Consider the following 14,997-nt stretch of genomic DNA (forward strand, 5'->3'; position numbering starts at 1 on the left):
ATGTGTTGTGCTCACCAACTAGCCCACCGAGTAGTCTTGACATGATGCCCAGATGATTAAAGTAGTTCAGCTGGAGTTCAATGGAGTGAAAATTGGAAAACATTTCCTACTTAGAAATTTAGAGTGAGCATATGCTCGCTGCACAGCCAAATTTACGGAACATTTTTTTACATTTTCATGGTATATAACAAAATTCCCTGTGCCATGAAAGTTGGGCATGGCTAACCTTTGAGGCTGTCGACAATTTTACAACCTACACACCACCAAACTCCAGAGAAAAAGCGATTAAAAGCAGTGCTCTACCAAGACATCCACTTGGATATCAAAAAAAAAAAAAAATCCCACTGCATGCGTTACAATTGGTTCACACTATTCCAGATTGCTACTTGAGATGCAAGATGCACTACTTGACCTACACACAGCTGCCCAAAAATGAGTAATTTCCAAAGCAGCATCTCAAAATGGCTTTTGTCACTGGGACACTGCTTCAGAGGAAGCAGATTTTATTGCCGATGAATTCAAGCCTTTTTTTTGTTCCATACAGTCACATTTAGTGAGCTGTTGCCCAAAGCAAACCCTATATAGCAAGCCCACACACATCAGTAGCAGATCAAGCCTGAGAGAGTGTCTTCATTAGACCATTGGTGGTGCTGCTGCACCATGACTGTGGCATTTACTTAAAAGTGCTTTTTTTCACTATGCATTATACTGTAGTATGCAAGAATATTACAGAAACTTGTGTTATCACTTCCACTGCGGTCATATGGTGACCACAGGCAGGTCAACAGTCTCCGCCGAGGAAAACAATGACTTTATTCACAAAACTGGCAACACATGAAATACATCCCTCTCCAAAGACTTGGCTTGACCAGATGCACAACAGCAACGGCCTTGGAGCCGCCGCAGAGATGCCTTCCTTCCCAGCAAAAACATTGCATGCTCGTCAACTCGCCATTAACCAACACCCAACCCATACAGTCACAATTTCCATTCAGTCCCTTGTTACACGTGCCCTATACCGTGCTTAGCCATTTTGTCCAAAATCCACTTCTATTTCCACTTGGTACCCCCCTCCCCGATTTCAGATTGTCCCAGCCTCGACAGCACAAATTTGTCAACTCTGCCTGTGACTTTTCTAAGCCGGCCAGTTTCTCTCATTGAAACGGCTTCTGTTGCCTGTTCTCTGAATCATTCAGCTCTACCCAGCCTTTTTAACAGTGGAGAAAGTGTAAAAGACATAAAAGAATACAACCACGCGCTGCAAAAAAAAAAAAAGAGAAAGAAGTTACAATCTACAGTTAAGGCGGGCTTTGAAGAAACCCGCACGCTGACATGTAAACCGCATACGTCAACTGGAGTTATGGTACCCGGTGACGCTTAATGAATCCACAATTTTCCCATCCCTTTTCTCTTTTTTTTTTTCTTTGCAACCATTGTGCGCAGCCTTCCCTGCAACATTGATTAATGTTAAGATACACTGCTTATCAAGATAACTGGTTACCATGGCATAATAAATGTTTGTGCCAAAAAACTGACAAGTATACAGACAACCCACTTACTACAACACGTTGGCCTAAAGAAATAAGGGGCAGACAGGTTTGTTAGTAAGGTGCACTCTGAGAGAACAACAACCAAGGAAATTGCAATATATATGCAGAGAACAGATGCAAATGCCTGCTTTATCTTGGTACACGATGTCCCAACCAACAGGCACCGTGCCAATGTGGTCGGGCAAGCAGCCAACACAACGTGCGTGAGACAACCGTTGCACGCAATTCAGTTTTGTCGCAGTGGTCCAACAGAGCAGCACTGTTGCAAGCAATGTGGCGAGTACGGCACTATTTCAAGTTCAGGTTAAAAAGAAAGGCTTCATTCCATGCATGCCTTACAAAAAAAAGAAAAAAAGAACACCCTCTGGTGATTGTTCCCATATAAAACAGAGACCCAAGAGATCTCTCATACTGACAGCAATTTACAAAACCAATAAAAAAGAAAAAAAAGTAAGATGGCTGCTTGCAGAACGGTTGTCTCACCAAGGCTGCAGATGCCCTCCTACCAGTGCTAACATTGCCTGCCAACCAGACTTCTGGGAAAGAACAAAGGCACAGAAAATGGAGGAAACACTGCACCAAGTGTTGCTAGATCAGGACCCGTGAGGGGCTGCTTTTCAAATTGAAACATTTTACAAATCTTGCAGCCGAATTTAGGAAATTTTAGCCCAGGTCAGCTGCCTGGACAATAAAATCTATTCAGAGTCCAGGGATATTCGACTTCTACTTCAGTGGGCTACCACAGTTTGTCAACAAGCACGCAGAAAAGTAAGAGTAGCTCCCACTGGCTTGCTCAAAGTACAGACATTTATGGCCAGTTCGGCACTGTGAAAGTCAAGGACAGCAAGTGACCTTGGAGCTGACTCAGTTTTGATGCCTGCTAGCAACGAATGGCAAAAGGAAAAGAATATTTGCAGCCCTCGCCGGGTCATACTTGCAAGCAAGCAGCGTTTCCACCATTCTGTGCACAGCCAAATGTATCCAAGCCGAGCCACTGCAGCAGAAACAGCAGCAGGCGTGCCGGCTGGAACACCAGGCTTTCCTTCACAAAGCAGCACAAAGGTTATTACACTGTTGCTCAAAGAATGAAGAAAGCAAAAAATACACCACCCGCTTACTCTATGCTCGGATGGTACCGAGAAAGCGACTCAAACAATTGCAAACACTGCAGACGTATAATATATTCATCTAACAAACCGATATGGTGCACCCACTCGCAATAGTATTTGTTGTTCCACAGCACATAGTGGCGGTAACATTGGTGCTTGGTGTTAATGCTACAACACGGATGTATTTTTTATCTCTCTCTCCAATGTTTGTTCACTCCAAAAGTTTTCTACCACAGAATAGCAATATAACAGTAATGATTATAATAATACACGATTTAAGCATGCAAACCGCCTAAAGGTGTCGTGGCCTGGCATTACATAGACAAAACACTAAACTCATCTCGGCAAGCGTTGGGTGTCATGCAGGGTTGCAGATGTGAAAAAAAATAAGGGGAAAGATCAGATATTAGCACTGCTAGATCATTGAGGCAGTGCTATATAAAAATGGATGCATAATAAACGTTAGGTGCGAATCAAGGGTTGGGAGAGGGAGCAGCTGCTGCCACCTACCACTGATGCAGCATAGAGGTGAACTAATAAACCAGGACCTGGTCCTAAAACTAAAGTAAAAACAGCAAATGAATTATAGCTTGTGCACAGCTTTTGTAGCTCCCCTGCCTACACTCGCCATCTAGTATTGGGGTAAATGTCACTGAAATGCATCATCTGCACAGAGCAGCAAAAGCGACAATGCAAAGTGCAGGCGACCGCCGCGGTCAATTACAGCAGGGGAAAAACTAAAAAGGTGGAGGATATTGAGACGTCACCCCACGGGGAGAGCCTACAAAAAGAAGAGACTGAATCACCTGCGCACATGCAGTTAATGGCAAAACGGGGGCGGGTGCATGCGCAGTTGGGGACTAGCCTCTGCTCGAAAGAAAGAAGAATGTGTCCTCACTTTGCAGCACCCAAACCTCCCTGCACTACCTTTCTGAAAGGTTTGGTCATCTGTGTGGTCACGAACAGTTCGCGCTCAAGATGCCACATTAATGTCACATAAACTTTAGAATTACTTGTTCTAGCCTGATCGTTCAGGCGCCCAAGTATGCTAAGCGTTGATGGGCCATGGGTTGTCTCATGAAGTTGCGAGAGAGAGAGGTCGCAAGACACTGCGCCTCTTAATATCAGCTCATTACAGAGCTCCCTTCTCAAAAATGCGCGAACAACTGTGTCTGCAGTGACGCTGCATTGAGAAGTAGGGCACTTAGCTTGAAAGGTGCACGAGACGCTTTTGTCTTGCCTTAAAAATACAAAAAAAAAAAAAAAAAAAAATGTTCGGGAACACAAAGAAGCGCTTCTTTGCCTCTTTTGTCGCAGTGTGTGGGAAAAGAATCATTCCCGTCAACTTTGTGCAAGCACAATGTTGCAGCAGCAAGTCTATGCTGCACGGGTGCGCACTACGGCAGCCCCCGTCTTGTTAGCTTCAGTTTAGTCTCTCTAAAACTGAGTTTGTGTTGGCTTTGAGGTGCAATGGCTCCACTGTGTGCAACAGAACGCCAATGCGCTTATCGCCATCAAGGAAGGCCATCATAAATTGTTGCAGGCGCGCTACACTCCCTGAGTCAACTCGGAAACAACGGCTGATGCTTCACGGCTGCCCTTCACGGGGGGGAGGAGAGGCTAGCTGAAACAGAGTGAAGAAGTGTAACACTGAGTGCATTTCTGGGTCTGCTTGGTTGATGACAGAGGAACTCTTCCCCCAAGCCCCGTCATAGCTGCAGCCCAAAGAAAAGTAATCTAAGAATGTCACCTAGCGACGAGATACTGCTGCAAGAACAACCCTCTGGAGGGACTCTGCAGAAACAATTTTTATTCCTCTCTTCCCTTTCTTGTATGGCTAAGGGGAAATGCAATACCCCTCCACTGTGCCCCCAAATGCAAGGGATGTGTGGGGTAAGAGGCACTGTGCTCAACACACAGCTGTGCCTTTCGCAGTTTTCTTCCGCTTAGATACCCTCCCCCTTTACTAAAGTTTTATGGTTTGCTGTGAAACCAAATGGTTGGGGCAGTGCTAGTCGACTGCCCTCAAGACCACTAACAAAGGTGACACACAACAAACCTTTGCTTTCTACTCCCCAGAAAAAATTAAAAACAAAAAAAAAAAAACAAAACAGTAGTACTCGCACAAGAATTGTGCCACTGCCCAAAGTCAAGTGGCCATATCAGCCAACACATCACCATCGTAATCTATTTGTCCGCCGACCTTTTCACAATGAAACACTCCACAGCCAGTCTGCGGCCATCTTGTTCCCAGCTTCCAACACACTCTGTCATTAAATATACACCTTGCATAACCTAACAGAAAAAAAGAAAACAAAATAATGCAAAACACTGTACACAGCACACCATGCTCCAATGACCATCTGCCTCAAGTCACTAAAATATTTGTGCTGGAAAAATTCATCTTTTTTCGTCAGAGTAAAAACTGCTGTTAGCCACAAATTGCATTCTGTAGAGTTTTTCCACAATTTGAAAACAACGTTTTTGCAACATGAGGAACGGATGGATATGTTCTTCGTCAGGTTTTATCAGGTGCCAAAACAACAGCAGAGAATTAAGCAATAACATGAACAGAGCAACTTAACTATTAGAATCAACTGCAACCAATGCAGAGCAAAACAAGGTCCAAAACAATGTGACCAGCAGGCAACAGTCATGGAGTAGGTGGTACGACGAATGCCACACCTTCGTCTGAAGGAGAACAACATGGTGGCACACCCTATGTGCGTGTCCAGTTCATTCAAGTCAGATGCCACACTAACACTTGACACATGCCAAGTCTGCGATGAGTCCCTTAAAAAAAAAAAAAAAAGAAAAAAAAAAGTAGAAAAGAGAGAATGGTGGAGTCAATGAAGAAAGTCTTGTCTCACTTTTGGTCACACACACACACACACACAGGCACACGAGTTCCTGGCCAGTTCGTGCCGTGTTCAGGTACCCCGTGATCCACCACAGTCAGCACGACTGACTCACTGCTCGCCCAAAGGAGAACGAAGAGAAAATTGGAAAAGGCCCTGCCTCCCTGGTGCTGACCGATCTGCCAGGCAGTCATACAATTAAGATGCATCCACTGGGAACAATTGAAAAGACGACAGAAGGTGAACAGTGTTACTTATGAGCCAGTCCAGGCAGGCACAAAAGTGCACCCAAATAGAAATGAAGACAAGAGTGGAATGCTAGGCAGGCCGGTCAGCACCCAAGAGGCCTCGGGGCGGAGGCTCCTCTGGTAGGGGCTAGACGGAGGCAAATTGTTCCGAGGCTGGCACATCAATGGCAGCGGAACCATTGGCGCTGAGTGGGCCATCCGTGTCGCTCTCCGTGACAGTGGCGCCAGCAATGCGCAGGGTGCTCTCCTCTGAGCCAGCACTGTCCAGGCTCCCTGACAGCTGGCTCACCTCGATGGTGCAGCTGAAACAGCACGGGTTGAAGGCACATTATGGCTAGGCCCACATTTCCAACAGGGAATCAGCTCGTGGTTATTCAGCTGTAGCCTATTTAACTTGGGAATTCGAGGGGAAGGAATTTGGCACACTTACTGGGAAGTGCTGTGATTGAATAAATATGAAGTTTCACTAAACAAATAGTTTTGACATCACGCATTTTTATATGCATCCTTGTTAAACTAAACTTGCTTTAGAAAGCCTGGCACAACAAAACAAGCCTGCAGTTGCTTTAAAAGTTTAGCCAAAGTATACGGTCTGACATTTTTTTCTACAGAGAACATTACATCCATACTTGCATGGCAGACTCATTTTCACTGTCAAAATAGCTAAAACATAAACAAGTGATACCATATTTCAAAACTTAGGAACGTCATAGCATAAACAATTTACCAAGGAATACAAAGCAATTAACCTCGTGCAAATCCATCAAGCGATTGTTTTGCTGCGCTTTCTGCATGCATGACAGGCGGGTCAAAAAGCACTTTTGAGAAAACTGCCAAGTTGCACAGCCACTTTATGTCCATCAAAATGCCTCAGCGCTGGAATCGTGAACACTGCACGCTTCATTCTGGGCTGTTTCCGAGGGCACAGAAAGCGGTTCAATGTGCACCTGAATGATGCGAATCCGGTTAGGCAAGCATTTGCCGTAAACGTGGCAGCGCATACTTTCCTCGTATTAGAACTGTATCACGATGTTGCAGCTAGACATCCATTCTCTGGAGATGGATCGTGTCGGAGCAAAAAGCGTTGATGTCGACCCACCCCTTGGCTCGCCCGATTCATCTGCCGCCGACTACTTCTCTTTCGGGATAGGAGGACTGTGTTTGTGTTGCCCACGCGCATACTTCGTCCTATACTTCTGCACCAAGCATTGCTGGCACACAGATGAAGCCTAATGTAACAAAGGGGGTGGTGAAAAATGCAGAACAGCAGCCGCGGATTCAGAAAGTTCTGAGCAGTTGACAAAATCGTGTGGGAATGAGGGGGGAGCAAACGACACGAGCAATGGAGCACTTTTCAGCAGCTACTCACAAGGCACGCTGAGCAGTATGTGACTGGCACTACCAATCAGCACCTAGCAGTGGTTCAGCAGAGGCCTTCGCATTTTTAACATTTGTGTTTATTTTTTTATCATAGACGCGTGGTACGAATGGGAGGAGTACTGCAGAAACAAGTTTTCCACTGGTACCAAACTTTTCGCAATTGGTGGTGTAGGTGCGGAGTTACTGCCTTTGGAAGTCGGCCATTTTCGCGGACATTTCGGCCAGCTTTTTTGCAATCAGCGGTCACAAAAACAATTTATGGGCTCATTTGAAGGCCGTTTTATTTTTGCGGTGTGGTTGAAAAGGCCTTGTAGAGTCCGGAACTGATCTTTCTAAAATTTGATGTTTTGCAAAATTCTCGCGATTTGATCCCCGCGTCCTCCATTAAGACACACTGAGGCAGCACTGCTCCAGCTGGCATTTTTGATGAGGATGGCCTTCCCTATGCTACTCTTTTTGCAGATGGAAGGTATCAGCACAGGAAGAGACTCACTTGTCGTCTGTCTCAATAGTGCACCCACGGCCCTTGCCAACAAGCTTGGGTGTGGGCTCCTCCTTGGCCAGCTTGGTTGGCTTCTTTTTACTGCCGCGTCGGTTCAGCTGCACCACACAAAAGACAGTCACACTATACGGTCCAGCCACATGACTAATAGCTGCAACTCATGGCAAGCCTGATTAGTGCTGACACTAATTACAGTGCTGCCCAAACACAGCCAACAAGGCAGATGTACAAGCAGCTGCCTTCACGACAAGCAAGGAAAAATAGGAGAGCATTGGGCTGCAGCACTAATCAGGCCTGTACCTCTAATGAAGTGCTCAAGTGACAAACGTACGGTCCCATTAGCTTTCTCGTGTCTGTGTGTGTTTTCGAGTCTTGAACTTACGATGAACTGTCATCAACCAGCCCAACAAAACATTCTTTGAAGTGATCAAAAAAAAAAAGAATAAGGCTAGACAGGACTCTCCAGGACTCGAAATTCAAAAAAGCTTTTTCAAAATGACATCAGAATCTACAGCATATCTATGAATTCATTCATTCCCATAGTCATTCATTACTCTTCATAAGACACAAGTGAAATGAATAAATTGAACCCATTTTTCTTACTTACTCAACACGCAAATTATTGACTGCTAGCTTGCAAGAGGATATCTTTGCATCTAGAGAACATAAAGGAGTAATTTTTGTTAAAGCATGCTGCTACGCTGGAAGCAGGTTCCTCGTCCTGTACTTGGCAATTTTTTTTTTCATACACCATAATTTAAACTGCTCATCAGGGCCGACCAGTCCTCCTTACACTGACCTTCAACAAGCTGTAAAATAACGAGTCTTGGCTCTGTAAAAATAGTTCCCACATTAATTATATTCCTTGTACTGTATACTATTTAGCTGCACGTAAATAGCAGCTTTCCAACGAATATTTTTTTATTGTTCTTTCAAACAAAGGAGTTAAAATCCCTAACATCTAGATAACTGGCATATCAGAACTGTGACTATGCACATGAAATGAGCACTAAAGAAGAAAAAAGGGGGGGGGGGGGGGGGGGCGATTAGCACAGAATTTAGTATAAAAAATAAAGATATAAAGGAAAAAGGCTATGACTTCGTAATGGAGCTATGGGTTATGCGAGATATATTTTGAATTTTATTTTGTGTGAGTCGTCCACCCTTTTATCCATTGGCACTCAACTAGAGCACGCGGTCGGCCACGGTCATGACACCGGCTTTTAGCACGGTCCACTTCAAAAGGTGTTCGTAGCTATCGTGCTTGGCAGTATACTACGCCCGCCCCAAATCGCCTACGGCATAATAAAGCGAACATACTGAAAACGAGGCTTGCACAACCAGACAAGCGCTGGCCCTCTGCCAAGTTTGCCGTGAAGTTCGAATTAACGAGATTTTACTGTATTATGAACAGGCCAAAACTACATTCCCTTAATAATCCACAAAACGTTTGCCCCTAAAACTGTACTCACATACTGGGTATGTTCGATTTTCAGTCCCAGGCTGTCCTGTAGTAATTGCTGACAGGTGTCCAGCGTTCAACGTTCCTTGGCCAACCCAGAAGCTCTGCCGATCAGTACAGCTTCCGGACCGGCGGCCATCTTGGGTTAGACTCCAAGCGCATTCAGAGTATTTTCCGTGTTCTTGCAGATGACATTGTGCGTTAAAAAATGACAAGCTCTGTAGCTGGCCTTTAAGCAGCTGTAAGATTCTTGAATCTCTCCTTTCTTATGTTAAATTCACGCTACACACGGAAGCGTCTAGAGCCTCGAGCATGGATTGTTTCTTTATACTGTCAGAGGTTCTTCACCTGTTTCTTAACCTATTCAATTCAGCACGCAGGTCTGAAAGGTGCTGGATCAGCTAACGCTTGTTGTAAATGCTTTTGCAAATGCTTTCGTCTGATTTCGAGTGCAGTGAGGAGCAGCAACGAAGATAAAAACCGAGATCTGTAAAATGCTTGGCATGTCCCGCTCCATTTGCAAAAAGCACTGACTGATTCATGCCTTTGCTATTTATTTTCAGTACTACATGTACGCCAAAAGATAAGCGTGTGTGTGGCGCCTGCACGAGAGAACAGAGTTCCGGTTGGAATCATCTGCTAAAGGGAAATGTTGGAGGGAGCCGGCAAGGTCATGTGACCACCATGCTACTTCCTGTCAGCAAGTAGTCCGGGACTGGAAAATCGGATGCACCCACTGTTTCTGGCTGCCACCCCAGATTTACCACGAGAGCTCCTACATCAGAACTGCTACAATGATTACCAAATGGCACTCCCTCTACAGAGTATGACCTCACCTGGTTGAAAGGTGCTCCTGGCCGCCGGTTGAAAGCCATGGGGCGACGAGCCATCAGACCACGACCCAAGCCGTATCTGCAGGCACAGCCAATGACACTTGCAAGAACCCACAGAAGGTTGCCCTTCCAGTACTGATTTTCTCACCAAAAACAGTGGGAAGGAGCAGTGCAAGCAAGTCGCATGCCTGCTTTTACAATAGATGCAGGAAGGGCAATATGCACACGGCTGAAAATAGTTAAACCTGGATTTGTGAAACCTTCACACAGCAGACTGTCCCCAATATTATGATTCTTCTAAGTTCCCCAACACTATTTCACTTGAGTGTGTGTATTGTGAACTCCAGATATAAAAGGCGTTGTGGTGATTGATGAAATCTCTGTGGGCTGCTATTGGCTAATGCAGCGTTACTTGAAACTTGATTGGGACGCACGAATGCTTTACAATGTTAAACAAGGTCTAGCGAATATTCAAAGTCAAATATCTGAGCAAATATTGTGGCATTAGATTAACATTTGGAGGCTTCGAAGTGAGTTGCAGTACAGTCACCGACCGATTATTCAGACCTCACGGGGACCGCCGAAAAATCTGAATAAAGAGGAGTCTGAAAAAACAAAATCAGAAAAAAAAAAAAAAAAAATAAAATAAAACTTTATTTCTATGCACTGGCACGCCCTATGCACTTATTCAGGCCCCGCAATTGGCTGAAAAAAATCGTGAATATGCTGCTGGATGCTCCTCCGTTTGCGAGCAATCAGATCGGCTTGAATCTCAGAAAGGGTCGTGCTGTCACTGTAGGCAGCTGCAAGCATCGTCACCGCATTCACAAGGTCCGCGTGCGACGGCAGCGGAACAGGTGGTGCGTTGTCCTCTGACTCAGATTCGTCGTCAGGCGGGACAGCAAACACCTGACTAATTATCTCGTCATTGTCCAGCTCCGCGCATGTGAGTGCTGCACTGTCGGCATTTGAAAAGTTCTCAAAGGTGACTGCGTCTGGGATCACCCTGCCGCCACTGCGCAAGTCTTGCAGCACATGTTCGCCATCTGTGGGAAGCATGTCGAACGGGAGATCCTGGGCCGCGGCATCCGCTTCACCAACTCCAACAAATCCAGCATGCCGAAAGCAGTTTCGGATTGTGGCTGCAGTCACTGCCTTCCAGGCGTCAGCAAGTGTGCTGATTGCCGACAGCAGAGTTACAGCATAGTGCTTGCCGGCGTCAATGCACAGAACCATGCGGCTCAGCAAGCGTGCTCTGTATAGCACCTTCAAATTTTTAATCACACCCAGGTCCATGGGTTGAAGGACGCTCGTTGTGTTTTGTGGCAGGAATTCCAACTGAATGGACTCGAGGTCATCAATATGGCCATGTGCACCGCAATTGTCCACAAAGAGTAACACCTTGCGATTTTGGGCCTTGAATTTCCAGTCAACTAGCGTACATAGGCAGCGAAAAGATGCTGCGTAATCCAAGCTTTCGAGTTGGCTTCATACCACACGCGCAATGTTTTTACCCCCTTGAAGCACCTCGGGCTCTTTGATTTCCCAATCACAAGAATCGGGAGCTTTTCGTTTCCCGACATGTTGCTGCCAACCATCACTGTGACCCGGTCTTTGCTATGCCTTCCGCCGTGGCGTGGGTCGCCAGACACGGACAGTGTCTTCTCGGGTAACATCTTATAAAAAAGGCCTGTTCCATTCCAATTGAAGACATCATCAGGCGAAAATAGGTCCAAAAGCGACTCCAGTCTGTCGGAGCGGTAATTTGTTACAAAAGTCTGGTCCACGGCACTACTCTCGCTGCACATTTTGAAAGTGAGGTCGTACCTCTTCTTAAAGTTACGAAGCCAGCCATCGCTAAACTTAAAGCCTTCGATGTTCATTCGCAGTGTGAGGGCCTCCGCCTTTTGTTTCAGAAGATCGCCCGACACTGGGATCCTTTTTGCAACTGTCGCACACAGCCACATGTGGAGCGCTTCTTCGAGCTTCGAGTAGCTGCCCTCTCCGAAATTTTTTCTTTCCAGCACTGAACAAGACTTTAATTATTCGTTCAAAACCTTCATTTTGTTTTTAATATAGTCTGACACAGTCTGCTTCGAGATGCAGAACTCCCGGGCAACTTCGCTCTGCAGGCGGCCATTCTGCACTTGATGGATCACGGCGATCTTCTTCGCCATTGTCATCGTTGCGTATTTGCCGCGCTTCTTAGCTGAATTCCCTCGGCGCTGACTGCCCCGATGTTGACGCCATTCCCGTGTGCTTCGTTGGTCTCACTGCTAGGCGTACACAACACAATACAATTTTTTCAACGCCATCACTTGAGCATGCGCTCAAGTGATGGCGTTGAAAAAATTTTTGTATATATTGATGTTACGTCCATTAAACTATCAGTTGAAGTTCAGCGTTTGTCCCTTGTCTTTCTCCTTTAGTCCTGTCTTTAATTTTACGCTGCCAAAATATGCACTCTACTTATCAAGACCAACTAGCCCGTCTTTCTACGTTAACAAGTAGAATGAACGCTGCACACTATAACTACACCGCACGCTGTCACAAGGGAGAAAGAAGAGACGACCGGGCCAGCGGCAACTGGATTTGACCTGGATTTGGATGGGCGAGACTGAAACTAGCCACTGTGCCGGAACACACAAAACGATGATGATGAGCAGACTCCGCTCCTACCGCCACCTCTTGAAACGGTACGGAGGCTCATTCCAAAACAGAAATGGCGCTTCATGCTTCAGTCAGCGTCGGTAGCTGCTGTCAATCGAGTTGGCTCGAGTAGGGTCCGAAAAATCAAATGAGAGGTTGCGAAGTGTCCGAAATTTCGGTATTTGTTATGCATTGCGGCCTATGGGAAGGGTGACGGTGCCGCGAAGCAGTCCGAATAATCCAGCATGTCTGAATTTTTGGAGTCCGAAAAATCAGTCGGCGACTGTATTGAGGAACTTCCAACCATTTTGAAGGAAGCTCGAGAATTCAGGAAATTAAGCTGTTGGAAGTAGGCATCGTTGGTTTCGCATGTGCTCTGAAATATCGGTGTGACAGCACCACTCTACATGTCAGCAAGCATGCATTGCGCGCAGTAATATATATCGACCACACACATAGGCCTTTGATAGCTGCCCTTCTATGCGTATCGTGATGAACACACAAGCCCCACATGCAAAACCAAACACATTGCAGTCGGAACAGTGTTGTTGTGCCCACCAAAGAGAGGGCCCAAAAAATGAAGGCGGCAATGTTAGAAATACAAAAAAACCAACATGACAGAGGCAAGCCTTGGGTTAGCTTGCAGAGTTGTGGTGTTGCCACAAAAGAACTTTGAAGCTGAATATGAAATCTTGTTAATTCAACCGCTGTTTCGAAATTCGGATAATTTGAAATAGTTAAACCTCTTTAAAGTAAAGTCACTCGGACTGACAAGAATCTTTACTATCATCATCAGCCTGACTATACCCACTGCAGGGCGAAGGCCTCTCCCATATTTCTCCACTTAACCCGGTTCTGTGTTAGCTGCATCCACTTGACCCCTGCGAACTTCTTAACCTCATCCGCCCACCTAACTTTCTGCCGCCCCCTGCTAGGCTTTCCTTCCCTTGGAATCCAGTTTATTACCCTAAGCGACCATCGGTTATCCTCTCTTGGCCCTACATGTCCTGCCCATGCCCATTTCTTCTAAATTTCCACTAGAATGTCAATAACTTGAGTTATTTCTCGTTCCCAGTCTGCGCGCTTCCTATCTCTTAATGTTACCCCTACCATTTTTCGTTCCATAGCCCTCTGGGTTGTCCTCAACTTAAGTAGAACTCTTTTGGTTAGCCTCCACGTTTCAGCCCCATAGGTGAGTACAGGTAAGATGGAACTGTTGTATACTTTCCTCTTGAGCGATACCGGTAAGCTGCTAGTCATATTCTGCGAGTGCTTGCCAAATGCGCTCCATCCCAATCTTATTCTTCTTGTTATTTCCTTTTCATGGTCCAGATCTGCGGTTACTACCTGTCCTAAGTAGACATATTCGCCTACTACTTCCAGTACTTCACTACCTAATGTAAACTGCTGTTCCTTCCCGAGGCTGTTGAACATTACCTTAGTCTTCTGCATACTGATTTTCAAGCCTACCTTTCTACTTTTCCTGTCTAGGTCATCAATCATTATTTGCAGTTCATCCCCCGAGTTGCTTAGCAAGGCAATGTCATCAGAAAATCGCAGATTACTGAAGTATTCTCCATCTACCCTTATCCCTAACTGCTCCCATTCCAAGTCTCTGAATACTTCCTCTAAAGAAGCTGTGAATAGTACTGGGGAGATTGTGTCTCCTTGCCTAACACCTTTCTTTATGGGAATTTTGTTACTTTCTTTATGCAGAACTATGGTTGCTGTGCAGCCACTATATATATCTTCCAGCACTTTCACATACGGCTCGTCTACCCCCTGATTTCGCAATGCCTGCATCACCGCCGATGTTTCAACTGAGTCAAATGCTTCTTCGTAATCAATGAATGCTATGTATAAGGGCTGGTTATATTCTGAGCATTTTTCTATCGCCTGATTGATGGTATGGATATGATCGATAGTAGAGTACCGTTTCCGAAAACCTGCTTGATCTTTTGCTTGACTGCCGTCTAAGGTTGTTCTGATTCTATTAGCGATTACCTTAGTAAATACCTTATACGTAACAGACAGTAGGCTGATTGGTCTGTAATTTTTAAGGTCCTTAGAGTCCCCTTTCTTATGAATGAGGATAATGTTTGCATTCTTCCATGGTTCCGGTACCGTCGATAACACCAGGCACTGCGTATACAGGGTGGCCAGTTTTTCTAGCACGATATCCCCCACAATGGCGATGGTTAAACACATTATAAAGTCTATTTCATTTTTAGTCTCCCCGTTAGGACTTTTGCATGTACATTTCCGGTTCTTCCGGTTCTTCCGTTTGCTGAAGAAGGTATTCATGATTCTTAAGTTATTGCGCTCTGCAAACTGAACTAGTTACTCCCCCCTGCTATTCCTAGAACCAATGCCATAGTCACCTACTGCCTGGTCTCCTGCCTGCTT

The 14,997-nt window shown here is 45.5% G+C and overlaps 1 protein-coding gene across 4 annotated transcripts in view; it reads right to left on the bottom strand.

Moving 5' to 3' along the window:
- Positions 1–795: 795 nt before the first annotated feature.
- LOC146180285 (constitutive coactivator of PPAR-gamma-like protein 1 homolog) overlaps positions 796–14,997 on the bottom strand; it is a 105,702-nt gene continuing 91,500 nt past the window's right edge. For all 4 annotated transcript variants that reach the window (XM_084579497.1, XM_084579496.1, XM_084579499.1 and 1 more), the window contains 3 exons: positions 9,946–10,021; positions 7,639–7,745; positions 796–6,067 (listed from right to left, as the gene is read on the bottom strand). In XM_084579497.1, the coding sequence (XP_084435623.1) occupies positions 5,893–6,067; positions 7,639–7,745; positions 9,946–10,021 (358 nt within the window). In that variant the 3' untranslated portion in view covers positions 796–5,892. The remainder of the gene's footprint in view (positions 6,068–7,638; positions 7,746–9,945; positions 10,022–14,997) is intronic.

This window comes from Amblyomma maculatum, chromosome 9, assembly GCF_055883805.1.
Source record: "Amblyomma maculatum isolate TAMU_Amacu chromosome 9, ASM5588380v1, whole genome shotgun sequence".
NCBI lineage: Eukaryota > Metazoa > Arthropoda > Arachnida > Ixodida > Ixodidae > Amblyomma > Amblyomma maculatum.